The 27,859-nt window shown below is 46.3% G+C and overlaps 2 protein-coding genes across 6 annotated transcripts in view; one reads left to right on the top strand and one right to left on the bottom strand.

Moving 5' to 3' along the window:
* pnpla7 (patatin like phospholipase domain containing 7) overlaps positions 1–22,066 on the bottom strand; it is a 122,828-nt gene extending 100,762 nt beyond the window's left edge. The window contains exons 1-5 of one of the 2 annotated variants that reach the window (XM_033049375.1): positions 21,870–22,066; positions 10,878–10,972; positions 8,550–8,624; positions 6,019–6,106; positions 576–658 (exon numbers count right to left, since the gene is read on the bottom strand). In XM_033049375.1, coding sequence (XP_032905266.1) covers positions 576–658; positions 6,019–6,106; positions 8,550–8,624; positions 10,878–10,972; positions 21,870–21,912 — 384 coding nt within the window. In that variant the 5' untranslated portion in view covers positions 21,913–22,066. The remainder of the gene's footprint in view (positions 1–575; positions 659–6,018; positions 6,107–8,549; positions 8,625–10,877; positions 10,973–21,869) is intronic. The other variant, XM_033049376.1, reaches the window with a different exon arrangement.
* A 373-nt stretch (positions 22,067–22,439) lies between these two features.
* Positions 22,440–27,600, top strand: mrpl41 (mitochondrial ribosomal protein L41). 4 transcript variants are annotated; one of them, XM_033049314.1, is made up of 2 exons: positions 22,440–22,544; positions 26,951–27,600. In XM_033049314.1, the coding sequence occupies exon 2, from the start codon at positions 26,963–26,965 to the stop codon at positions 27,368–27,370; it is 408 nt and encodes a 135-aa protein (XP_032905205.1). In that variant the 5' UTR covers positions 22,440–22,544; positions 26,951–26,962; the 3' UTR covers positions 27,371–27,600. The 4 variants fall into 4 exon arrangements, with proteins under 4 accessions (XP_032905205.1, XP_032905207.1, XP_032905206.1 ...); XM_033049316.1 differs by having other exon boundaries at positions 22,442–22,540; positions 26,961–27,600; XM_033049315.1 differs by having other exon boundaries at positions 22,485–22,583.
* The last annotated feature ends 259 nt before the right edge of the window (positions 27,601–27,859 follow it).

Below are 27,859 nucleotides of genomic sequence, written 5' to 3'. Positions count from 1 at the left end.
GGCACGATAAAGAGAAATATTAACATTCACGTTTGGTTTTAGTTTGGAGACTCAGCACGGAAACAGGCCCTTCAGCCTACCTGGTCCTCGCCGACCAGTAATCCCCGCACATTAACACTATCCTACACACCCTGGGGACAATTTACAATTTTAGTAAAGCCAATTAACCTACAAACCCGCAAGTCTTGGAGTGTGGGAGAAAACCAGAGCACCCGGGGAAAACCCACGCATCACAGGGAGATCGTGCAAACTCCATGCAGACAGCACCCGCAGTCAGGATCGAACCAGAGTCTCTGGCGCTGTAAGGCAGCAAATCTACCACTGGTGGACACAAAATGCTGGAGTTTCGGGTCGAGACCCTTCTTCAGACTTATCTACTGCTGCGTTGCCCAAAGTGATGGGAAATCAAATAAGTACGCAGGTAGATGAGTGTGCCCAGGTAGATGAGTATGCACAGGTAGATGAGTGTGCACAGGTAGATGAGTGTGCACAGGTAGATGAGTGTGCACAGGCAGGTAGATGAGTATGCACAGGTAGATGAGTGTGCACGTTGTTTGAAGTGTACACCACATTACCTTTCTCATGATCTTGCGTCCGTAGAACATGACTTTGTCTCGTTTTCGGAACCTGTATCGGGGAACATCCTGCTGCTGTTGTCCTGCAAGAGAAATCAAAACCATGAAGGTGAGCAAGCTACTGTAAATGGGTGCGCGGTGGCGCAGCGGTAGAGTTGCTCCCTCACAGCGTCAGAGACCCAGGTTCAATCCTGACTACGGTGCTGTCTGTACGGAGTTTGTACGTTCTCCCCGTGACCTGCGTGGGTTTTCTCCGGGTGCTTCAGTTTCCTCCCACACTCCAAGGATGTACAGGTTTGCAGGTTAAATAGTTTGGTATAAATATAAATTTTCCCTAGTGTGTGTGGGATAGTGTTAGTGTGAATGAATGTTCCTTTGTTATCACGTGACATGTGACAGTAAGATTCTTTGTGTCCCATACCCAAGGTCGCCAGTTATTGGGCGCCCACAAAGCCACAAATATTCCGTTTAGCCCCCAATGGCCCCCCTTTGTTCTCAGCAAACCCCGCAAGCCGGGTCCCCCGTTAATGTGCTGGTTGGCACCGACCCGGTGGGCCAAAGTGGATGTTTCCGTGCTGTATCTCTAAACTAAAAATCTAAAGGACAACTTTCTCAACCATTAAACTGTCCCTGCAGTGAAACTGCATTAGCCCTCCCGAGAGAGAGAGAATGAAACTCTCACGAGACCTGTTCTTGACCATACCGGGATAGTCCTCCACACTGACACCAAGAAGTTCTTGATAACATTGCTTTAATAATCACACATCTCGCCGGCCCTACGGAGACTGCTCTTTGGAAAACCAAGAAAGAGCCACTGCAATAGCCTTGGACCTCATTTATCCCCATCTACCCCACTTTGGTCTTTTACCTCCTGGTCTGTCCAGCCTGGCTGGTCAAACTTCTTAGATCATTAGTGTCTCACATGCATCAGAGGAGCAGATAGCATCTCTGTTGAAGAGAAGGTCCTATTCCCTCAGGAATGTGCAAATACATCAGCTAATCAGATGTGTGGCAGGAAACCGGAGCACCCGGAGAAAACCCACGTGGTCACAGGGAGAACGTACAAACTCCGTACAGACAGCACCCGTAGCCGGGATTGAACCCGGGTCTCCGGCGCTGTGAGGTAGCGGTACTACCGCTGCGTCACCGTGCCGCCCTTGTTCCAGCAGGCCAAGTTGGAAGGTCAAATTTGGGTCAAGATCTTTAAAGGCCTGGGCGGTTGCAATATTTATCCACTTTCCTTCACCCACTTGTGCATGTGCTTGCTCCAATAAAAGCCAGCTGACCGCACCGAGCCAGTCCACTGCCCAAACTCATCGCCTGCCCTAAGCCGATGTAGTGGACAAGCTGGGCTGACCCTTTGTGCCAAGCAACTTCCTTCAAAGCCAAGCAGCCTGTGAATGGTGATGAGGACTCGGGCTGCAGTACATCCCCAGGGTGCACCCCTAGAATGCACCGATGCATGGTGGCATCATGGTGCAGCTGCCAGTAAAGCTGCTCCCTTGCAGCTCCAGGTTCAATCCTGGCCCCTGATGCTGGCTGGAGTTTCCACACTTTCCCTGTGTACAAACTCTATGAAGCACACAAGGTTGGGAGTTTCCTCCCACACCCCAGAGATGTGTGGGCTGGCAGGTTCATTGGCAGCTATAAACTGTCCTTTGTGTGTCGGTGAGTGGTGGAATCTGGGCTGGCAGAGGCTTGGGAATAAAAAGGGACTGGTGTCAATAGGTGCTGGACGGCTGGTAGAGACTTGTGGGCCAATGGAACCATTTCCATGCCACCAATGGGCAATGGTGATCAATGGTTTCTTTATTGTCAGGTGTACCAGATACGGTGAAATACATTTTCTGCACACAGATCCGCAAGGCTATCCCTGTACAAAAACCCCAAAAACCCACTTCCCAAAAACATGCAGGTTAATTGGCTTCAGTAAATTGTCCCTAGTGCGTGGGGTAGAACTGGTGTACAGGTGATCGCTGGTCAGCACAGACTCACTGGGCCAAAGGGCGTAATTCCACGCTGTATCACTAAACAAAACTCTAATTAGAACTAAATTGTGATTTAAACTCCTTCGTCTTGGTTTCTCCCTTTCCCCTTGATGGCGGCTGAGGTTTTAACGTGACCTCCCGTAAGATAATCACAGCACCAAATTCAATGACCTTACAAGGCAACCAATAATTCCCCAGTGTGCTGACCTGTTGTTTGACCAGAATCTCTCCAGATCAGAAACGTCGCAACACTAGTCATTTTATACTTTACGCTTCCACCATATGCTGACAGCACCTGCAAGCGCTCTCTGATCCTCCACATTTACAATATCTTACCAGCCTTCTCCAATGGTATAAAGCAAAGTGAAATATTCAACAATTTTGCTATGCCCATATTTTTTCATACACAACTTGGTGTCAAATGCCTATAAAGCTGGAGGCCAGAGACTAACAGGACACAAGGGGATACAAGGTCGCTACCTAGCAGCAGCAGCAGCAGCAGCAACTCTTCTTGTAGATGAGTACAACTTACTGCATGAATCTGCACACTAAACATCATAGAATTGATTGATTGAAGGAATTGATTGATTGAAAGAAGCAGCATGGAAACAGGTCCTTTGGCCCACTGAGTCCACGTTCACCATCGATCACCCGTTCACACTTGTTCTATGTTATCCCTCTAGAGTCATAGAGTGATACAGTGTGGAAACAGGCGCGTCGGCCCAACTTGCCCACACCGGCCAACATGTCCCAGCTACACTAGTTCCACCTGCCTGTGTTTGATCCATATCCTCCAAACCTATCCTATCCACGTACTATAGAGGTCAATTAACCTACATCCCCCGCATGCCTTTGGGATGGGGGGAGGAATCTCATGCGGTCACAGGGAGAACATGCAAACTCCACAGAAACAGCAACCGAGGTCAGGATGGAACCCCGGTGTCTGACGCTGTGAGACAGCAACTATATCAGCTGTGCCACCCAATGCCACATAAAGACCTTCACGATTGTATCAATGCGAATCTGTAATCACATTGTAATTACATGTTGGTCCCACCATCCTCCATTTTAATTTTGCCCATTACTTTGTTTCCAGGCCGGTGTGGGCAATTTTGCTTTATCAAAATATTATTAACTGCCCATTACCTGTTTCCATGCTACATCTTTCAATCAATCAATCACAGCTAATCAATCAATTCTATGATGTTTAGTGTGCAGATTCATGCAGTAAGTTGTACTCTTCTACAAGAAGAGTTGCTGCTGCTGCTGCTGCTAGGTAGCGACCTTGTATCCCCTTGTGTCCTGTTAGCCTCTGGCCTCCAGCTTTATTGGGGACATTTGACACCAAGTTGTGTATGAAAAAATATGGGCATAGCAAAAGTGTTGAATATTTCACTTTGCTTTATACCATTGGAGAAGGCTGGTAAGATATTGTAAATGTGGAGGATCAGAGAGTGCTTGCAGGTGCTATGTCAGCATATGGTGGAAGCGTAAAGTATAAAATGACTAGAAGGCAATGATTATTAGCAGCTCTAGACTGCCCTAACTTTATGAAGGAGATGAGGAGGAATTTATTTTTACTCAGAGGGGGGTGAATCTGTGGAATACATTGCACAGACGGCTGTGGAGGCCAAGTCAATGGATATTTTAAAGGCAGAGATAGATTCTTGATTAGAACAGATGTCAGGGGTTATGGGGAGAAGGCAGGAGAATGGGGTTGAGAGGGAAAGAAAAATCAGCCATGATTGAATGATAGAGGAGACTTGATGGGCCGAATGGCCAAATTCTGTTCCTATCAATTATGAACAATGATGTTCCAGGAGGTGGGTGATTATTTTTCAGTTACCTTCTCGCTCTGATCTATGGTCCCAATAATTATGGATATTCTTAGTCTACAATGCTCTATCCAAGATTCAAAACTAGATGCAACAACATAAAGGCAGTGAGATCAAGGGTTAAAATGAAAAGAACTGGCTCTTCACAAACAGGGGCTCCTTTCTTTCACCAGACTACCTTTAAAGAGAGACACAAAAAGCTGGGGTAACTCAGCGGGTCAGGTAGCATCTCTGGACAAACTCTACTTCCAGGCTGAAGAAGGATTCCGACCCGAAACGGCACCGATTATTTTGTTAAAGTTTAGTTTAGTTTAGAGATACCGCGCCAATCAGCGATCCCTGCATACTAACGTTATCCTACATACATAGAATTTAGTTTTATCAAAGCCAATTAACCTACAAACCAGCACGTCTTTGGAGTGTGGGAGGAAACCGGAACACAGAGAAACCCCACGCGGTCACGGGGAGAACATGCAAACTCCGTACAGACAGCACCCGTATTCAGGATCAAACCCGGTTCTGTGCCGCTGTGCTACCATGCCACCCTATTTTCTCCAGAGATGATGGCTGACCTGCTGAGTTACACCGCCATTTTGTCAGTATCTCTGGCATAAACCAGCACCTGCAGTTCTTTCCTCCACTAGCTTTAAAGAGTAGTGATTTCCAAGCAAACCTGGGCTTTTATTGTACACTGCGATAAAGAAACAACACCTAGACATTGGAGGAGGGCTTTCTCACTGGTCTTTATTGGTCTTGGTGTTCGTGGCTCAGAGCACACTCCTAGTCCCTAGCATGTTGGGGCGAGGCATGCGTATCGTCTAACTACTGAAGCTCTATCACATGATGGTACGTGGTAGGTCTGCCTGCAAACACAGTGAACTGAATCGCAACGGTCACCTGCAAGGAAGGAAATTTATAAAAGTTTACTGGCTCAACGGAAATCTGTTGTTTGATTTCAGGGAATTTTACTCAGAGCCGTACAGCGTGGAAACAGGCCCTTTGGCCCAACCTGCCCACACCGACCAACATGTCCCATCTTGCACCATAGCCCTCGAAACCTGAAGTTAGTCACAAAATGCTGAAGTAACTCAGCGGGATAGGCAGCAACTCTGGATAGAAGGAATGGGTGATGATTCAGGTCGAGACCCTTCTTCAGACTGGCAGTTCCTTCCTACACATTCCCTCTAAACCTGTCCTATCCATGGTCCTGTCTAATTGCTTCTCAAACGCTGCCTCAACTACCTCCTCCAGCAGCTTGTTCTATACACCCGCCACACTTTGTGTGAAAAGGTTACCCCTCAGGTTCCTATTAAATCTATCGCCCTCACCTCGATTCACCTACTCTGGGCAAGAGACTCTGTGCGTCTACCAGATCTATTCCTCTCATGATTTTATACACCTCTATAAGATCACCCCTCACCCTCCTGCGCTGCAAGGAATAGTGTCCCAGCCTACTCAACCTCTCCCTATAGCTCAGACCCTCTAGCTGGCAACATCCTTGTAAAACACGATTGAAAACTCTTGAAAACACGATTAGAAGTTTGAAGGAAGCTGGGATGAGGCGAGTGATATGAGTTAATACATCGTGAGTCAATTAGCTCACCATTCTGGTGTACTTACTGGACTGCTTCATTCTTCTAAAGATGAAAAATACGATGATTACAACGATGAGAATGGCAACAAGTGCTCCAATCATCATTCCTGTCAGCTGAAAGAAATATTCAAAGAATAATATTAATATACGTGGACTGTAGAACTATCTGCAGGGTGACTTGGATAGGTTGGCTCAGTGGGCAGATGCATGGCGGATGCAGTTTAATGAGGATAAATGTGAGGTTACCCACTTTGGTGGCAAAAACAGGAAGGCAGATTATTATCTGAATGGTGTCAAGTAAGGAAAAGGGGAAGTACAACGAGATCTGGGGGTCCTTGTTCATCAGTCACTGAAAGTAAGCATGCAGGTATGGCAGGCAGTGAAGAAAGCGAATGGCATGTTGGCCTTCATAACAAGAGGAGTCGAGTATAGGATCAAAGAGGTCCTTCTGCAGTTGTACATGGTGAGACCACACCTGGAGTATTGTGTGCAGTTTTGATCTCCAAATTTGAGGAAGGGCATTCTTGCTATTGAGGGAGTGTAGCGTAGGTTTACGAGGTTAGTTCACGGGATGGTGGGACTGTCATATGTTGATAGAATGGAGCAGCTGGGCTTGTATACTCTGGAATTTAGAAGGATGGGAGGGGATCTTATTGAAACATATAAGATGATTAAGGGTTTGGACACGCTAGAGGCAGGAAACATGTTCCTGATGTTGGGGGAGTCCAGAACCAGAGGCCACAGTTTAAGAGTAAGGGGTAAGCCATTTAGAACGGAGGTGAGGAAATACTTTTTCACACAGAAGGTTGTGAATCTGTGGAATTCTCTGCCTCAGAAGGCAGTGGAGGCCAATTCTCTGGATGCTTTCAAGAGAGTTGGATGGAGCTCTTAAAGATAGCGGAGTCAAGGGATATGGGGAGAAGGCAGGAACAGGGTACTGTGTGTGGATGATCGGCCATGATCACGGTGAATGGCGGTGCTGGCTCAAAGGGCTGAATGGACTACTCGTGCACCTATTGTCTATTTATTTACTGTACTGTAACTTCACTTTGTTCTTCAAACATTTTCTCCCTCCTCCCTGACCAATTCCTCCCCATTCCCTCAAAGCAGAATTTGAAGGCCAATCACTTCGACACCAGAAGTAATACTTTGCACTTAAAGCTAGACACAAAATGCTGGAGTAGCTCAGCGGGTCAGGCAGAATCTCTGGAGGAAAAGAATAGGTGACGTTTTGGGGCGAGAACCTTCTTCAGGCTGAGAATCAGGGGAGAGGGAAACTAGAGATATGAAGAGGTGCATAGAACAAATGAAAGGTATGAAAAGAACAAATCAAAGCCAGCCACGATGATCAAGGGAAGGCAGAGCCCACAATGGTGGCTGCAGAGAAGGTGATACAGAGTGGATACAATGAACAGTGAAACTCAACAGGATTACAGTGAAACTAGGAGGACTAAGGTGGGGGAGGGATGGAGAGAGATGGAATGCAAGGGGTTACTTGAAGTTAGAGAGATCAATATTCATACCGTTGGGTTGTAAGCTGCCCACGTCACTTTGCAATTATTTTCTTAATGTCAGAGGATGAATTCAAAATTTGGTATTGCTATCATTGCGATTTTTGTCTGATCCATGCCAACTTCGAACTTTGTCTAGGTACACACTACTGTAAAGCATGCCTGTGGGTCAATGGGTACAGTTCGAGTGTCTAGAACTCCACTCAATTGACAAGTGACAATTGGCACTCATTACGGAAGTAATTCAGGTAGATGGCATTAGTGTAGATGGCAACAGTGCCTGGACATGAAGGCAAGGGCTATAGATAGGACTGAAGGCTGAAGAAGGATCACCCATTCCTTCTCTCCAGAGATGCTGCCTGTCCTGCTGAGTTACTCCAGCACTTTGTGTCTACCTATAGATAGGACTGTTAGGTGAGCTTTTGTATCTTTGTCTTGTGTATGGCCTAGTTGAGGGTTACTGGGTTGTGTGCAAAACAAAGTATTTCACTGTACCTAGTACCGTTGAAAATCTACACGTCGGAATTAAATCATGGGTTGGCATTCTACCCAGTCACGTGAATATTATGGAACAGCCTTATGAATGAACATTCTATTGTATAAACATGAGAGAAATAGATCGGGTAAACACACAGAATCCTTTACCCATTATAAGGGAATCTAGAACCAGAGGAAACAGGTTTAAGGCGAGGGGAGATTTAATAGGAAGCTGAAGGACAACTTTTGTCTTTACACAAAGGGTGGTGGGTGTATGGAACGAGTTGCCAGAGGAGGAAGTTGAGACAGGTACTACCTTTATGTTTAAAAACATTTAGGTGACAGGTACATGGATACGAGAGGTTTAGAGGGATATGAGCCAAACACAAGCAGGTGAGACTAGTGTAGATGGGGCATGTTGGTCGGCATGGGCAAGTTGGGCTGAAGGGCCTGTTTCCGTGCTGTATCACTCTATGTGTAGCACTCTTTTGTGCAGCAAGACCCCAACAAATGCAAAAACAGTAAAGTTCATCACCCTCCCCATCGATCAGGTGACTATACATACGTACCATGGTGGTTTGGAGTTTGTCTTCCACAAACTGCTGGACTAATGCAGGAAGATCCCCACTAATTGGTATCCCAACCTGTGGCAATTAATGTGAAAATACTTACTTTAAAAAAGTGTTTTATTAACTCCAAAGTCTAACAATAATTTAGGAGAGCATCTATAAATTCTGTTCCATACAGTTCGGCAGTAGTAGTCATCCAAAACTAGGCCCTTCAGCCCAAATTGTCCATGCTGATCAAAATGCCTCAACTAATCCAGTTCCATTTACCTGCATTTGCTCCATATCCCACTAAACGCTCTAAATTATTATTTATTTTTTTTGTTTGCAGATTCTTTACATTGGTCCTGTTATCATTAAGTTGGGGGTGCATTGGGACCAGCATCAAAAGCATGCATTTACATTGAGTAATACCATAAAACCTTTATATAGCCCAAGTGATGAACTATCAAACCACTGAATGAAAACAGGGGAGCACTCAATGACCCATTGCAGAAACTGAAAACTTTTCTCAAAACTCAGGACTACAATTTCCCCTACCCCAAACTCTACACCATGGCAACACGGACATTAACTTCTGAAGCATCTGTGACAATTCCAAACGTGAAGAAAAGCAAATTCAGATAATTAAGAGTAACAAAATCATTGGCTGCCTGTGTAGCTGGAAAACAGCTAAGCTATCTAATCCCCCGTTCCAGCGTTGGACCCATAGCCCTGTAGTACACAGGTTTAGTTTAGTTTAGAGATACAATGTGGAAACAGGCCCTTCGGCCCACCGAGTCCACGCCGACCAGTGATCCCCGTACACTAACATTATCCTACACACACTAGGAACAATTTACATTTATTCTGAGCCAATTAACCTACAAACCTGTACGTCTGTGTAGTGTGGGAGGAAATGGAGCACCCGAAAAAATCCCACACAGGTTATGGGGAGAACGTACAAACTCCGTACAAACACGCACCCAAAGTCGGGATTGAACATGGATCCTTGGTGCTGTAAGGCAGCCACTCTACCGCTGCGCCACCGTGCCACCCCTCCAAATAACCCATGCCAGTGTCCAAATGCATAGCTTTTTGCATTCTCCACCCTTTCAAGCAGCAAGAACCACACAACCTGTCAACTGAATGACATTTCTACCTTCATCTCTCTCTCTAGTCTTTCTACCAATTACTTTATACCCAAGGTCCTTCGTTTTTCACTAAAGGAAATGACCTTCCTCTATAAAATTATCTTTATTAAGTCTCCTGTTCTCTTAAAAACACTTGCCTACCCAGCAAAAACTGTAACGTTGGAAATCAAAGTAAAAGGGAGAATAATGGAAGTATTCAAGAGGTGAGGCAACATCCAGAGAGACTGAAATCAGATGAATGTTTCACACTATCAAGGTGGGTTTGGTGGTTGCCTGTCGGTGCCGTCGATGGCGGTTGTGCAGTCTCAATTCTGGTGAGTTCTGACATGGCTCACGAGTCCAGAGAAGAGGGCTGCACAAAAACCCACTCGTGAATGAGTTTAATGTGGAGAAGCTGGTGCACTGTAACAACCCCACTCTTTTGCCTGCAGAAGTCAGAGTCCAGTGGTATGAAAAATCATCACGTCGGGAGACTCCTTGGCTGCAGTGGATGGCCATGTCATCTTTAAGGGCCTGTCCCACTTACACGATTTTTTCGGCGACTTGCCAGCACCCGTCATAGTCGCGGCAGGTCTCCGAAAATTTCCAACATGTTGAAAATCCAGCGGCAACCAGAACAAGGTACGACTCTTTGGGCGACTACTCACGACATGTCGCCAGGGTGTCGCCTGTATGATCGTGAGTAGTCTCCTCAGTCGCCCAAAGAGTCGTAGTGTCTTTCTGGTCGCCGCTGAATGTTCTACAAGTTGAGCATTTCCGGTGCTGGCTGTCGCCGGAGAAGTCGCATAAGTGGGACAGGCCCATTAGTGCTCTGATTAGCCCTTGGCATTCCACAGTGTGTTGCTGCGTCGCATTTCCAGCCGTTGGTTGATAAAGATCTCTTCCACCTGGTCCGCCAAAGCAGACTCTCCATGAGGATGAGCATGTCCCACATGTTGAACAGGACTGCATGGTACCAGTTGCATGGCTACGTCTTGACCTGACAGTTAAGTTGGGTTTACCATATGAGAAAGGCCCATACAACAGCCAACAAAAATTGCACTTCATGAAATCTGATTGAACTAATAAAATTGTGAGAGTCAGAATAGACCATGTTCTATTTTATATTCGCCTCCTACTGCACCTTGCACAATCTGATACCATTTTACATCTCACACCAATCCCATCACCATGTATGCACCAAGAGCTTGACCAATACCCTGGACTTGGCAGTGCTGACGTCCATGGCTGATGTATAGAGAAACGGGCAAAGTACCTCAGAGCCCACGCAGCCGTCCGGTTCCTTCAATGCGTCTGGAACAAAGAAACAAAGCAGAGAGTTAGAAACATGGCTCAGGACTAAATGTGCAGGAAGGAACTGCAGATGCTGGTCTACACCAAAGAACAACACAAAAAGCTGGAGTAACTGTGTGGGTCAGACGGCATTTCTGGAGAAAAAGAAATAGGTGACGTTTCGGGTCGAGACCCTCCATCAGAGCCTGAAGAAGAGTCTCGACCCGAAACGTCACCTATTCCTGACCAGCTGAATTACTCCAGCATTTTGTGTCTGTCTTTCACTCAGAACAAAATACATTAGACGGCACGGGCAAGGGACCTGTTTCCACGCTGTACAACTCTACGACACCCTATCATAAGATCATATGTGATAGAAGAATTAGGCCATTCGGCCCACCAAGTCTACTCTGCCATTCAATCATGGCTGATCTACAGTGGCTTGCAAAAGTATTCATACCCCTTGAATTTTTCCACATCTTGTCACGTTACAACCACAAACGTAAATGTATTTTATTGGGATTTTATGTGATAGACCAACACAAAGTGGCGCATAATTGTGAAGTGGAAGGAAAATTATACATGGGTTTCAAATTTTTTTACAAATTAAAAACTGAAAAGTGTGGCGTACTAATCAAAAATATATCTATCTCTGCCTCAAATGTATCCACTGACTTGGCCTCCACAGCCTTCTGTGGCAAAGAATTCCACAGATTCACCACCCTCTGACTAAAGAAATTCCTCCTCATCTCCTTCTTAAAATAACGTCCTTTAATTCTGAGGCTATCACCTAGACTCTCCCACTAGTGGAAACATCCTCTCCAAGTATTTCACTATTCTGTCACCTCGATAGCAATTACGCCAGCGGTTTATGCATCTTCATTCACAGTAGCTTACAGCAAGTTACTGAGCAAACACCCTGATCACTGATATAGAAAGCACAGGATCCATGAGAAGTTAACCCCATTTCTCTCGCCATTGATGCTGCCGGACCTGCTGAGTATTTCCCCACGGTTTCTGTCTTACATCAGATTTCCAGCATCTGCATATTTTGCTTTTAAATTGATTCACTGGCATGAGAACACCACCACTTGAAGGTTCCCCCTACTTACAGACCACAGTGACTTAGAAATACATCAAATCTCCATCTAAAATATATCTTGGGATATCCTCCCAATTGCACAGTGTGAATACCTTCACAAGTAGGATCACAGAGTTAAGAAGGCTATTTACAACTACTTCCCAAGAAGATGGACAATAAAGGCCAATCTAGATTCCAAGAATTATTTTATTTAAACTTAGTTATATTCAAAGAGAACAAAAAACAACGTCTTCAACTAACCTGCTTACAACTCCTTTTATTTTAAGTTCAATGTCCTGTCCCCAACCCAACCTACTGATTCACAAGGGTGTTGGTCCCAGCCTGGTTTCAGTTGTAATATAATTGCTCCACACGGTGACTAAGTATACCATCAATAATTCAAAAGAGCCCTTCAGCAACAGGTTCAGCCCCATGCCAGTTTCCATGAAGCTCACCCAATATGCCCAGAAGTATTACCCTCAACATTATGCATTGACTCTGGCTCCTCCAACTCTTCCAGCAGAACCTAGTATCCATATGATGTTTAACATTTTCATCTTTCATCTCTCTACTCCTTCTCCAGTCACAACTCTGTCTCTCACTCAGACATTTGACAGGCACATAGCCTTATGGATTCCAGTCACAACTTAAGTCAAGCTTATGATATGCACAAATGCCGTGATTACAGGTGCAATGAAAATCTTCCTTCCAGGAGCATCACAAAGACACAGACATGGACAACACACAAATACATTAATTACACACCAATTTTGCAACAATGAAAACAAAAAGACTGTGCCTAAAAGAAGACATTGCAGGTAGTTCTACTATAATGTGTAGGAAGGAACTGCAGATGCTGGTTTACACTGAAGATAGACAGAAAGTGCTGGAGTAACTCAGCAGGTCAGATAGCATCTCTGGAGAAAAAGGAATAGGTAACGTTTCAGGTCGAGACCCTTCTTCAGACTGACAGTGGCTATACTCTACTATAATGTAATTGCCTTCCGAAGAAATATTAATAATTGTGTTCATTTCAAAAAGGGGGTTATTTCAGAGACTTTCAGACTCGCAAAAAAAAATTTTCCCCTGTAGAATTTTTTTTTTAAAAGGACATTTTAATAGCTTAAAGTTTATCTTTATTGCAGCACACTAAAATGACTAAAGTCCATATGTTACATTGTTTAATAAGAGTATCATTGAACAAGTGTCAACAGAAGACATTGCTTATCAATGTTAATGGCTGGATGTCGTGAAGCTGATAGTCTGTGTTCTTAAGGGACTAATGTGAGATTACGTGGCAGTCTTTGTGCCTTAGACTGTTTTTCCTGCTTGTCAATTTCCAAAGTAACTTTTATGTTGTTCTCTAGTTCCCAATCTAAATTGTGTTATAGAGAAGCATAGAGTCATACAGTGTGGAAACAGGCCCTTCGGCCCAACTTGCCCACAGCGGCCAACAATGTCCCAGCTACACTAGTCCCACCTGCCTGCGCTTGGTCCATATTCCTCCAAACCCGTTCTATCCATGCACCAAACTGTTACAGCCAATTCGGCCCGGGTAATGCCCAATAGTAAAAACAAGCAACTGCAGTTGCTGGTTTACATAAAGAGCACAAAATGCTGGAGTAACTCAGCGGGTCAGGCAGCATCTGTGGAGAACATGGATAGGTGACGTTTCACAGAGTGCTGGAGTAACTCAGCGGGTCAGGCAGCATCTGTGGCGAACATGGATAGGTGACGTTTCACAGAGTGCTGGAGTAACTCAGCGGGTCAGGCAGCATCTGTGGAGAACATGGATAGGTGACGTTTCACAGAGTGCTGGAGTAACTCAGCGGGTCAGGCAGCATCTGTGGCGAACATGGATAGGTGACGTTTCACAGAGTGCTGGAGTAACTCAGCGGGTCAGGGAGCATCTGTGGAGAATATGGATAGGTGACGTTTCACAGAGTGCTGGAGTAACTCAGCGAGTCAGGCAGCATCTGTGGAGAACATGGATAGGTGACGTTTCACATAGTGCTGGAGTAACTCAGCGGGTCAGGCAGCATCTGTGGCGAACATGGATTGGTGACGTTTCACAGAGTGCTGGAGTAACTCAGTGAGTCAGACAGCATCTGTGGAGAACATGGTTAGGTGATATTTCAGGTTGCGACCCTTCTGGAATAGTGCTCCCTGATTCATTAATCACTTTATATCTAATTCCCAGTCTGGAAACAAGCCTTATAGCAGAACTACTGACTATGCAAACCACAATTGTAAAACAAGATGTCTGTAGGGTTCTGTTGCTAAGCTAGGATTAGGGTTGTACAGGATGGTTTAAGAACCTGCTCGCTGTAGGAAAGAAGCTGTTCATGTCGCTGGTGGTGTGGGTGTTTGGGCTTCAGTACTGCCTGCCTGTGGTAGCAGCAAGAAGAGGGCATAGGGTGTGATAGTACACAGCGTTTCCAGCTATTACATGATTTTGTCTTATTACTGCTCTCTCACCACTTACTGTTGTACAGTGACCTGGTCAGGTTACTTGCTCCTGTATAATCATTTCTCCGTATACATTCATAGACCAAGTCTCTGTCCCTGGCTATTGTGCAGAGAGTACAACTGCCCCCCAGATCAACATGTGCAGGTAACACTCCTCTTTAACACCTAATATTCAGCGGCAAATGTATAGATAACATTGGAGGTATGCTTTGCCTGTAGAGGGTGTATAGAGGGTAGAGCAAAGGGAACAATAACTGGGTGACTATTTTGTAGAACTTTAACCCGATAGTCAATGTTACTGTGAACGTATCTCACTCACTCCTGTTCCAAATTCTCTGATCTATTGGTATTGATCCTGTTGTTCCTATTTTCACCAACTTTGGTTCTTGTCCCATTCCTAGCCTCCGTCCTTGCAACAGCTGTTCTTTCATTATCTAACCTCAGCTGCCTGTTGCTGAAGTACAGACCGTTCCCTAGGTTCATGCTTGTATTCCTCTATTACACGAACCCTGTACAACTCTGACATTTCCAGATCTGATGAAACCATGACTGGACTTCTCTCTCCAGGGACGTTGCCTGACCAACCCTGAATTCCCAGAAGCTTTAATGAGAGCCTTGAAACTGGCAAAAACATGTTTATGTAGAAAACAAGGAAACAGCAGATGCTGGTTTACAGCAGGAGATGCAAAGTGTGGAAGTAACTCAGCGGATCACACAGCAGTTCTGGAGAACATGGACAGGTGACATCACAGGTAGAACAAAGAACTGCAGATGATAGTTTAAAATTGACACAAAGTGCGGGAGTAATTCAGCGGGTCAGGCAGCACCTCGAGTCTGAAGAAAGGTCCGGACCCAAAACATCACCAATCCATGTTCTCCAAAGATGCCGCCTGACCCGCTGAGTTACTCCAGCACTTTGTGTCTATCCATGGATAGGTGATATTTTGGGTCGGGACCCTTCTTCAGACTGATTGTGGAGGTGGGGGGGGGGGGGGAAGAAAGCTTCCAGAGAGGAAGGGCAGGACAAACCCTGGCAGGTAACGGGCGGACGAAGGTGTGGAGTTATTTGATAGACAGATGGTGGGACAAAGGGCAGAGGTGGAAAGATAGAAGGTAAATGTCAATAAGTTTGAAGTGTTGTGAATTGTGAAGCTAGAGAAGGAATGTAGGTGGAAGTGGAGATTTTATAAAGTTTTATATCCCAGATACCCACAAGCCATTTGAATAATTTATTAAAGCTGAGTTTTCCTGTGCCCTACAGCAATGGCCCATTGTGATTGTGCCATATCACCACTGGTTTTAATGAATCAATGTCATGATAATCATTAGATCATGTGATAAGAGCAGAATTAGGCCATTCGGCCCATCAAGTCCACTCCGCTATTCAATCATGGCCGATCTATCTCTCCCTCCTAACCTCATTACCCCGTAATCTCTGACACCCGTACTCATCAAGACATAGTAGTTCATTAGTAATAATTAGCAGTTCAACTTTCCATAGATTTGGAATACAAAATGCACAACAGATTTTAGCAGGTGACACATAAAGCAACAATACTCCTCTATCATAATTTCTGTGCCGTAAAAGGCATGTTACGTAGACTATACGAGAAGCTGGTATACAATATTATTCAAATACAGCCTCATTCCGCGCGCCCTCTTTAACCCCTCCAGGGACAACATTCCCACACTCCCTTAAAATACTTTTGGGAGCTCCTGTTTCTCACGCTTTCTTACAACCCCAGTTCTGTGTTCCCTATAAACTCTGTGTAAGAAAGATCTGCAGATGCTGGTTTAAATCAAAGGTAGACACAAAATGCTGGAGTAACTCAGCGGGTGAGGCAGCATCTCTGGAGAGAAGGAATGGGCGACGTTTCGGTCAAGACCCTTCTTCAGACAAAATCGCAACCCGAAACTTAGCCCATTCCTTCTCTCCAGAGATGCTGCCTCACCCGCTTAGTTACTCCAGCATTTTGTGTCTACCTTCCCTATAAACTCGCTCTTTTAAGAATTCCTTTTAAACCCACTGCATTTTGCTCCCTTTAATTCATTTGAAAATTTATATTAATATCTAAACGAAGGTTAAATTGTGTTGGTGTATTAATAGCAGCAATATTCAATTAGTAAGAGTTATAATCAATTATTCAGAAAATCTGCCAGTCCAGTTCCAAAGTGCTGGGTGTGTTGAAGCATCCAAGCTTTACTAAGGTGCGGGCCCTGGGTTTCAACAAACTGCCCACTTTTTATAAGACTTCCTTCACCATACTGAGTAAAATGTCGGTTGAAAAACGACCTCATAGCCAAGCATACACAGCAGACATTATAAAACACGGCAACAACACAATAACCCCGGTCAACTCTTCCATTGATTTCATGAATATCACTCAAAACTAAACAAAATATCTATAATGTGACATCTTGTTTTTGTTTAAATAGCAAAAAAAACATGTGATCTCTAAAACGAGGTGAATTTATTGGCTTTGAACTTTATATCCGAACACTCCCACTATCTTATCAGCGAACATGTTCAAAGACATAACTTTGATAAAACACTCTTCTACCAACTGAGATGGGAGTAAATGTAGCAGAGGTCAGCCTGTGGCAATGTTATTCAGCATGATGAATTCGCCATGACATTAATACTCCTATCATAATTTCTGCACCATAGATGTTATACAAGAATGATCCCAGGAATGAGTAAGTTATCCAAAGGTGAACGTTTGTCAGTTGTGAAGAATGAGGGGCGACCTCGTTGAAACATACAGAATAGTGAAAGGCTTGGATAGAGTGGATGTGGAGAGGATGTTTCCACTAGTGGGAGAGTCTAGGACCAGAGGTCATAACCTCAGAGTTAAAGGATGTTCTTTTAGGAAGATGAGGAGAAATGTCTTTAGTCAGAGGGTGGTGAATCTGTGGAATTCTTTGCCACAGAAGGCTGTAGAGGCCCTCAGAGAATATTTTTAAGGCAGAGATAGATAGATTCTTGATTAGTACGGGTGTCAGAGGTTATGGGGAGAAGGCAGGAGAATGGGGTTAGGGGGGAGAGATAGATCAGCCATGATTGAATGGCAGAGTAGAGTTGACGGGCTAAATGGCCTAATTCGACGCCTATTCATTAGTTGTATGCTGCTAATCAGACTGTCAACTCGAGAGTCAAAAACATACACGACTCAAAAGCAGCTGCGTGTTTAGATGGCAATTTGAGTTTTAGCACCTGGGCACCCATTCCCATTTGCAGCACCCAGTTTACATCCAATTCTTATTTGCCTCGGGGCAATTTCACTTATGAACAAAAATACATACAGTAAACCCTGGTTATAACAGACCATATGGGGGGGGGTGGGGGGAGAGAATGATGCCCATTATTGCTGATTTCCACTATAACCGAGTAATGGTTTGATACCACAGCCCGGTCAGGATCCCGGAGTCCAGTCACTGAGAACCCAGTGGGACCTGCCTCACCACACGGTGCGCAGCGGCACAAGAAACCCGCCTGGCACCACCTTGTCCAGTGCAGCTAGGAAACAACAATAACCACTGCTCCTGATTCCTGCAGCCAATGAATGAGAGCAAAATGGGAGATCTTTGACGTTGGCGTGGCTGTGTGGCATGGTGAGGAAACCTTGTCTCGCTCTGTCAGATTCCCACGACCAGCAGCCAGCCCAGAGTTCAGGGTTAAGGGATACTGACTTTAAACGTTAACTCCATTCTCCATTCCTCCTTCCATAGACGCTGCCTAATCTGCTGAGCGTACAAAATGTATTTTTCTCACTGCAGGCTAAAAATACTAAAGACTGTTTGTTACATTGTTTAATAGAGATAAGTGTCGATCTAAGCAACGGCTTGTCAGTCTCAATTATTTGTCAATCCCAACGGCTTGTCAGTCCAACGGCCTTCCCAGGGTAACCTTAGTTTGGCGTAAGGTAGACAAAAATGCTGGAGAAACTCAGCAGGTGAGGCAGCATCTATGCAGCGAAGGAATAGGTGACGTTTCGAGTCGAGACACTTCCTCAGACTGATGGGGGGGGGGGAAGAAATGAAGAGGTGGAGACAGTGGGCTGTGGGAGAGGTGGGAAGGGGAGGGGAAAGAGGGAGAAAGCAAGGACAACTTGAAATTGGAGAAGTCAATGTTCATACCGCTGGGGTGTAAACTACCCAAGCGAAGTTTGGTGCAGTTTTTCAAACATTCCCACGTGTAGTGAGGTACGGTTAAAAACATTTTTTTTTGTGTTTTCCAGTCAGTGGAAAGACTGAGAGACAGTCCACTATAACCGAAATCCATTACAAAGAGGTCCGTAATGACGAGGGTTTACTCTATAACCAAGCACATCCTCTGGCCCTCCACTCCGCACTGGACCACTTGGACAACAAAAACTCATATGTCAGGCTGTTATTCATTGATTACAGCTCGGCATTTAACACAATCATCCCCTCCAAACTGGTTACCAAAATCGCAGAACTGGGTCTCTGCGCATCCCTCTGCAACTGGATCCTCGACTTCCTAGTCCACAGACCACAGTCTGTTCGTATTGGTGGAAATGTGTCAGCCTCAATAACAATCAGCACGGGAGCACCTCAAGGCTGCGTGCTCAGCCCCCTGCTGTACTCACTCTATACCCATGACTGCGTAGCGAACCACAGTGCGAACTCCATCATCAAGTTCGCTGACGACACCACTATTGTGGGGCGTATCACTGATGGGGATGAGTCAGAGTACAGAAGAGAGATTGAGCAACTGTTCATATGGTGCCAGCGCAATAACCTGGCCCTGAACACCAGCAAAACCAAGGAACTGATTGTGGACTTTGGAAGGAGTAGGAGGGGGACCCACAGCCCCATTTATATCAACGGGTCGATGGTTGAAAGGGTCAAGAACTTCAAATTCCTGGGGGTGCACATCTCTGAAGATCTTTCCTGGTCCGAGAACACGAACGCAATTATCAAAAAAGCTCATCAGCGCCTCTACTTCCTGAGAAGATTACGGAGAGTCGGATTGTCAAGGAAGACTCTCTCTAACTTCTACAGGTGCACAGTCGAGAGCATGCTGACCGGTTGCATCGTGGCTTGGTTCGGAAATTTGAGCGCCCTGGAGAGGAAAAGACTACAAAAAGTAGTAAACACTGCCCAGTCCATCATCGGCTCTGACCTTCCTTCCATTGAGGGGATTTATCGCAGTCGCTGCCTCAAAAAAGCTGGCAGTATCTTCAAAGACCCACACCATCCTGGCCACACACTGATCTCCCTGCTACCTTCAGGTAGAAGGTACAGGAGCCTGAAGACTGCAACAACCAGGTTCAGGAATAGCTACTTCCCCTCAGCCATCAGGCTATTAAACCTGGCTCGGACAAAACTCTGATTATTAGCAACCACTTTCTGTTATTTGCACTACAAGTTTATTTAATCATGTGTGTATATATTTATATCATGGTATATGGACACATGTATCTGTTTTGTAGTAAATGCCTACTATTTTCTGTGTGCTTAAGCAAAGCAAGAATTTCATTGTCCTATACAGGGACACATGACAATAAACTCACTTGAAATTGAACTTGAACTTATACCCGAGGGCACCCTTGCGGATGGATGCACTACATGTAAATAACAATGAGTTAAACACGAGCAGCAGTGGGTGACTTTGTCCCTCAAGCCTACTCTCCTATTTGATAACCTCACAAAACATTACAATGTACCTGAAGCTCCACTTTCCCAGTTACCCACAATAACCTTTTATTCCCTTGCTTATCAAGAAGGGAATCAATTATTCAAAGACTTTGGACACAAGGTGCCTGGACTAACTCAGCAGATCAGGTGGCATCCCTGGAGAACATGGATGTCCAGAGATACTGGCCCCATCCATGCTCTCCAGAGATGCTGCCTGACCTACTGAGGTACTCTACTTTCTAGAGCACCTCTAAATTCAGTCTGAAGAAGAATACTGAGTCAAAACATCACCCACCCTTTTTCTCCAGAGATGCTGTCTGACCCACTGAGTACTCCAGCACTTTGTGTCTATCTTCGTATAAACCAGCATCTGCAGTTCCTTCCTACATATGTGGTCTGTAGCTACGTTCTGATTTTTCAAACTTGGAAACCAACATCCATTTATATTTCAGAGTTCTGCAAACTGTCACGAGTTAGAGAATGTGTTTATTTTTTAAAGATCAGTTTTCCTGCCACTCTTGGAAACAAAGAACTGCAGATGCTGGTTAATACACATGAAGGCACAGTAACTCTGGCAGCATCTCTGGAGAACATGGATAGTTGACTTTTTGGGCCATCTTATGACTGATCAACATGCATAGGAGTCTGAAGTAGGGTCCCAAACCAAAATGTCACCTATCCATATTCTCCAGAAACGCATCCTGATCCGCTGAGTTACGCCAGCACTTTGTGTCCATTCCTGCCAGAGTTATCCGAGAGAGAGCCGGTTAGCAGGGCTGGAACCTTGAAGTACAAGGAGCAGAATTAGGCCATTCGGCCCATCAAGTCTACTCCACCATTAAATTATTACTGATCTACCTTCCCTCTCAACCCCTTCCTCCTGTCTTCTCCCCATAACCCTTACTGATCAAGAATCTATCTGTGCCTTAACAATATCTATTGACTTCACAGCTGCCTGTGGCAATGAATTCAACAGGTTCATCACCCTCTGGCTAAAGACATTTCTCCTCATCTCCTTCCTGAAAGAACATCCTTTAATTCTCAGGCTGGAGCCAAGCAGAGAGCTGGAGCTAGACACAAAATGCTGGAGTAACTCAGCGGGACACACACAGAATCTCTGGAGAGAGGTGATGTTTCGGGTCGAGATCCATCTTCAGGAGCCCAGGAGGGCACAGTTACAGTTTAGCCGGAGCCTGGGTAGGTCGTGGGTCCGAACACAGGACCTTCACCCAGAGTTTAGAGTCACAGAGTGATACAACATGAAAACAGGCCCTTCGGCCCAACATGCCCACACCGGCCAACATGTCCCATCTACACCAGTCCCACCTGCCTGCATTTGGTCCATATACCTCCAAACCTGTCCTATCCATGTACCTGTCTAACTGTTTCTTAAATGTTGGGATAGTCCCAGCCTCAACTACCTCCTCTGGCAGCTCGTTCCATACACCCACTGTGTGAAAATGTTACCCCTCAGATTCCTTTTAAATCGTTCCCCCTTCACCTTAAACCCTCTGATCCTCGATTCCCCTTACTCTGGGCAAGAGACTCTGTGCGTCTACCTGATCTATTCCTCTGATGATTTTATACACCTCTATAAGATCCCCCCTCACCCTCCTGCCTCCATGGACTAGAGTCCCAGCCCTACTCAACCTCTCCCTGTTGCTCACAGTCACCCTCTAGTCGTGGCCACATCCTCGTCAGTCTCACCGGGGTCGAGCATCATGTCGGGGTCGGGCGGCACGGTGTCCATGGCCGCTGCTGGCCGGGTGTCGGTCGGTCCCTGGCTCGCCCCTTGCCCCCGGGCCTGCCCTCCTGCCTGTCTGTCTGCGGTGGTGGTCGCAAGGCCTGGGCCTCGGCCTGTCCCTCCCTCCCGCCCGCCGCCGCTGACCCAACACTGGGCGGCTTGTGCCGCGCGCCCCCGCCGCGCCCTGATAGGCCCGCGCGCCCCCGCGCCGCGCGCTCCCGCCTCTCCCGCCCCGCCCCCCGCCCCCGCGCCGCGCGCTCCCACTCCAGCTCCAGCTCCAGCCCCGCCCCCGCGCTCCAGCTCCAGCCCCGCCCCCGCGCCGCGCGCTCCCGCTCCAGCTCCAGCTCCAGCCCCGCCCCCGCGCTCCAGCTCCAGCCCCGCCCCCGCGCTCCAGCTCCAGCCCCGCCCCCGCCCCCGCGCCGCGCGCTCCCGCTCCAGCTCCGCCCCCGCGCTCCAGCTCCAGCCCCGCCCCCGCGCTCCAGCTCCAGCCCCGCCCCCGCGCCGCGCGCTCCCGCTCCCGCTCCAGCCCCGCCCCCACCCCCCGCGTCACCAACCGCCGCCCCCATTGGCCGCCCGCGAGACAACCAATGTGCGCGCGCTTTGTTCGGTGGCGGCGCCGCGTTCGAGACGGCGGGCGGGTGAGTGTGTGAGTGAGGGGCCGAGCGGCCGCACCGCGGGTGAGTGGCTGAGTGAGGGGCCGAGCGGCCGGAGGTGCGGTGAGGGGGGGGTGCAAGGGTTGTGGCTACAGTCGGGACTGAAGGATCGCAGGGTGAGGGGCCGAGCGGCCCTGGGGACAGAGAAGGGGATGAAGGGCTCGGACTGCTGTGACAGGATGAGGGGCCGAAGGGTCGCAGGAGGTTGGGGAGGGAGGGTGAGGGGCCGAAGGACCGGGGCTATGGTTGGGGCGGTGAGGAACGGGAGGGGGGGGGGGAGGGTGAAGGTCACTGAGAGAAGGGCCGAACGGTCCAAGGACTCGGGTCGCTGGGTGAGGGGCTGAACGGTCGCTGGGTGAAGGTGGCTGTTTGAGGAGCCGCAGGGTGAGGGCCTGGTGTTACGGCCTGGTTGCTGGATGAGGGGTTGAGAGGGGTAGGGTGTGGTACCCCGGCCAGGGGTACAGGGGGAGGGTCGCTGGGTGAGGGGCTGAAGGGTCGCCGGGTGAAGGTCGCTACGTGAGGGGCAGCAGGGTGAGGAGCCAAACGACCGGGGCTGGACAGAGGTGAGGGGCAGAAGGGTCGCTGAGTGAGGGGCAGAGGACTGGGGCAGCGATAGGAGGGTGAACGCATTCAGGCTACGTTCTGGGCTGATGTCTGATCGTGAGGGCCGGGACTAGGGTGGGAGGGTGAGGGACTGAAGATCCGCAGGGTGAGGGCCTGAAGGGCCACTGGGTGAGGGGGCAAAGGGTCGGTGCGCTACAGTCGCTGGGTGAGGGGCTGAAACAAGACGGGCAAAGAGCTAGGGTTGCCCTGTGTAGATGGGCCAAAGAACAGGGGAGGGAAGTGATGTCTGTGGAAGATGACCACTGGGTGAACGTCGAACCGGGACAGCAGTGTGAGTTTATCATCCATCTGATGGAATCACAAAATAATTAAGGCAATGGGCAAGGCTAGTTCACTGCCACTGTCATAGATAGCTTCCCAGCCTAATCCATATTCCACACATAATTTGTAGCCATTGCTCTTGAAGTGTGCATCTGAATACTCTTTAAATGTGATTCGTATTTCTACCCCAAAGGCAGTGAGTCCAGGCTCCTATCACCTATTGGAGAAAATAGTTTTCCTTAATCCTCTCAATTATGATTAGAGTAAGAGTAGACCATCTGTCCCTTCAAGCTTTTTCTGCCATTCATTAAAATCATGTTGATCTTCCGCATCGGTAAAAAAAAGGTCGGCATTGTGGCGCAGTGGTAGTGTTGCTGCCTTGCGGCGCCAGATATCTGGGTTCGATCCTGACCACGGGTGCTATCAGTACGGAGTTTGTACTGTGACTGCATGGGTTTTCCCCGGGTGCTCCGGTTACGTCCAATATTCCAAAAACATACAGGTTTGTAGGTTAATTGGATTGGTAAAAATTGTAAATTGTCCCTAGTGTAGGATATTGCAGTGTGCGGGATCGCTGGTCAGCGTGGACACGGTGGGCCGAAGAGCCTGTTTCCACACTGTATCTCTAAACTAAACTAAACTAAAAATCTGTATCTTTTCTTGAACTATTCCATTGCTTGATTTCTTTATCATACAGAAATCTTTTGTCCTCAGTTTTAATTAACCCAATGACTGAACCTCTGCAGTATCAAGCTATGATCACATTGAATGGCAGTGCTGGCCGAATGGCCTACTCCAGCACCTATTGTCTATCAAGGATGCAAACGTGGTTTATTTAATCTTTCCTGACAAGGCAAACCCACCATCCAGTCTGTTGAATCTTTCCATGTCAAGCAATCCCTTTTCTGTTTAATTAAGGAGACCCAAAAGCTTTCTGTTTGTTAACCAATTCTCAATGCATATTATTCCCAATTGCATGTCCTTTAGTCTTGTTCAACGTGTGGGATCTAATCAAATGCATTTTGTAAATTTAAATATACTGCATTCACTGGGTTTCCACCTTATCTATTTTTCTAGTCACATCATCACAGTTACATTCGTCAACATGCTTTCATAAATCTCTGAAGACTCTATCGAGAACCAGAAGAAATAGGTTGAAGGTGAAGGGGGAAAAGATTTCATCGGAATCTGAGGGGTAAAGTTTTCGCACCAAGTTGGTAGTTTTATGGCACAAGCTACCAGAGGAGGTAGTTGAGGCAGGGACGATCCCAACATTTGAGAAACAGTTAGACAGGTACATGGATCAGACAGGTTTGGAGGGATATGCGCCAAATGTAGGCAGGTGGGACTAGTGTAGCTGGGACATGTTGGCTGGTGTGGGCAAGTTGGGCTGAAAGTTTCCACACTGTATCACTCTATGACTCCACCCATTTCCTCATTCGATTCTTTCACTCTCATTTCCCTTCATCTGTTGTCAGATTGACAGTCTGACTGTGTTGTTTTCTTGCTCTTTCCTTCCTTTCACAAATAGCATGGAAAACGTTCAGCTCAGTTGAAGAAGGGTCTTGACCCAACACCTATTCCTTTGAGTACAAAAAGGAACTGCAGATGCTGGAAGATCGAAGGTACACAAAATTGCTGGGGAAACTCAGCGGGTGCAGCAGCATCTATGGAGCGAAGGAAATAGGCGACGTTTCGGGCCGAAACCCTTCTTCAGGGTCTGAAGAAGGGTTTCGGCCCGAAACGTCGCCTATTTCCTTCGCTCCATAGATGCTGCTGCACCCGCTGAGTTTCCCCAGCAATTTTGTGTACCTATTCCTTTGATGCTGCCTGACCCGCTGAGATACTACCTGACCTGCTAAGTTACTCCAGCATTTTGTGTCTCTTCATGTTCAAGCAATTGCTTTTAATCTTTGAAACTCTCATCGAGTGCTCATGAGTCTTTCCTATTTACTTTTTCTATATTTCAGTGAAATCTCAGCTGGGGCACCACTGAACCAATGAAAGTAACCCGTCTATCCATTCTTTCCTCTATCTTAAATTTTCCATTTCTGGCAACAACTCTGTAAATCTTCCCCCTATCCTCTCCAATATAATCACATCGTTTGCATAATGTGGTGACTGTCACTAATTGCTCAATTCACATTCTTAACCTGCTCCCGCCCCACTAAAGTATTTTGGATGTTGCATATACCGTTGACTGTTGGAAACTGTGGTAAAATCTCAATGAGAACTGCAGGTGGCGATGTTGCTCTGCCAAGTCAGTAAGAGGCCGTGCTAAACTGTAGAGACAAAGAACTGCAGATGCTGGTTTATACCAAAGATAGACACAAAATGCTGGTCAAAAACCCTTTGGGTCTCGACCCGAAACGTCACCTATTCCTTCGCTCCATAGATGCTGCCTCACCCGCTGAGTTTCTCCAGCATTTTTGTCTACCGTCGATTTTTGCAGCATCTGCAGTTCTTTTTTTACACAAAATGCTGGAGTAACTCAATGGACCAGGCAGCATCGCTGGAAAAAAAAAAGGATAGGTGACATTTCGAGTCGGGACCTGAAACATCATCCATCCTTTTTCTCCAGACAGTTACACTTGAACTTTGTGTCTATCTTAAGATCTAGTACTATAGATCGAGCAGATATTCTATATTTTTCAGTGGATTGATTACAAATCTTAAGGAAGGTGATTGGTCTCCTTGCCTGCAATACAAAAGTATGGTAAGCAGAAAAAGATGTTAGTGGCTGTGTGAAGTGCTGGGACCTCTGTTGTTGTCAATGTATACCATGGAGCACAGATCAGCTACAGGAATGGGTTGTTTAATCCAAGCAAGTTGTTGAGATCTTTAATCCTGAGATGTTGCACTTTGGGAGGTTATCTGTAACGAAAATGTGTATAGTTCATGGCAAGCATTGATGTTCAGTGGTACCTTGGGGTCCAAATCCACATCACACATAGATAAAGGTGTATGGTATGTTTGTCATCTTCGGTCGGGCATTCAGTATGAGAGTCAGCCAGTTATGTTGCATCTTTAAAGGACTTTGATTAGGCCACATTTGGAGTATTACGTACAGTTCTGGTTGCCCTGTTACCGGAGTTTGTGGAGGCTTTTGAGAGGAACGGAAGATGATGACCAGAATGCTGTCTGGATTAGGTGGTATCTATTTGGAGAGGTTGGCCAAACTTGGATTGTTTTCTCCAGAACGTCAGAGGTTGAGGAGAGACCTGATATAAAATCATGAGAGGCATAGAAAGGGTTGACAGGCAGAGATTAGTTTAACGGCATAATGTTTGGCATGGACATTGTGGGCTGAAAGGCCTGTTCCTGTACAGTTCTAACTATCATCATTTCCTCTAAGTGATCTTGCACCTATAACATGCACAATTCTTTTGGAATATTACAAGCTTTTCTCTGGCTAAACTGGCAATTAAACAAACTACTGGAAAGTTAGTGAAGAATTATACCTTTGACTGTTGAGCATCCTTAACAAAATTATCCATCTCTGTTAGGTGTAATTAGCCATGGGATTACTATCGAATCTGGCCCGAGGTTTGGTGCGAGGAGCTGATCGAACCGCAGAAATCACAAGTAAACGTGGTCCCAAGAGTTTCTACCGATCCAGGGGAGCCAAGCCAACGGGATATATAACTTCCAGTGGCAAGTTCGTAAAGATCAAAAAAATGGTGCCTGAGCTGGTGGTTCCTAATTTAAAAGGTTTCTCCCTGAAAGCGTACGTGTCGTACAAAGCACCGAGTGGAACAGAGCAGCCGCTAACGGCCAAGAAGCTCTTCATGGAAACTGCTGCTGTGCAAATCGAGAAAGATTTTCGGGAAGGTATCTTTGACTCAAATCGCCTGGAAAAATATGGCTTTGAACCATCACAAGAGGACAAGGTCTTCCGGCTGTTTCCAAAAAATTATGTGCGGTAATAGGAACTGTATTATCTCAGATTAGCCCTTTTTCCCTGACTGGCTTGAGAAATGAGACGCTGCTGCTATCATGGGTATAATCTGTACAGTTTTGTACGTGCCACGGGATGAGGAATAAACATAGTTTTGTTGTGCTAAAATGTCTGAACAAATGTCCGGCACTCAATCATACCAATACATTTATGTATGGGTTTTTATTAACCCTGAGGATTAAACCATGTTAAACCATATATTTTTATCTCTTGTGCTTATTATTAATATTTCAGGACATAAAACGTAAAACCCATTATTTACCTAAACTGTAGAAGAACAGCCACATTTTATTCTTACAAGCTTGTTTTGTGGCATAAGGATATTTGGAGCAATTGATAAACTAAATTTGTTGAACAAAATGTCTTGCATATTATTAAAAAATGGTTAATTCATTATTTTGCAAACAAATTTATACTGAATCTGAAGAAGGGTCCTGACCTGAAACATTACCCACCC

Source organism: Amblyraja radiata, chromosome 32, assembly GCF_010909765.2.
Source record: "Amblyraja radiata isolate CabotCenter1 chromosome 32, sAmbRad1.1.pri, whole genome shotgun sequence".
Lineage (NCBI taxonomy): Eukaryota > Metazoa > Chordata > Chondrichthyes > Rajiformes > Rajidae > Amblyraja > Amblyraja radiata.
The sequence above is the reverse complement of the archived record's forward strand: the minus strand, read 5'-3'. Positions and strand labels throughout refer to the sequence as shown.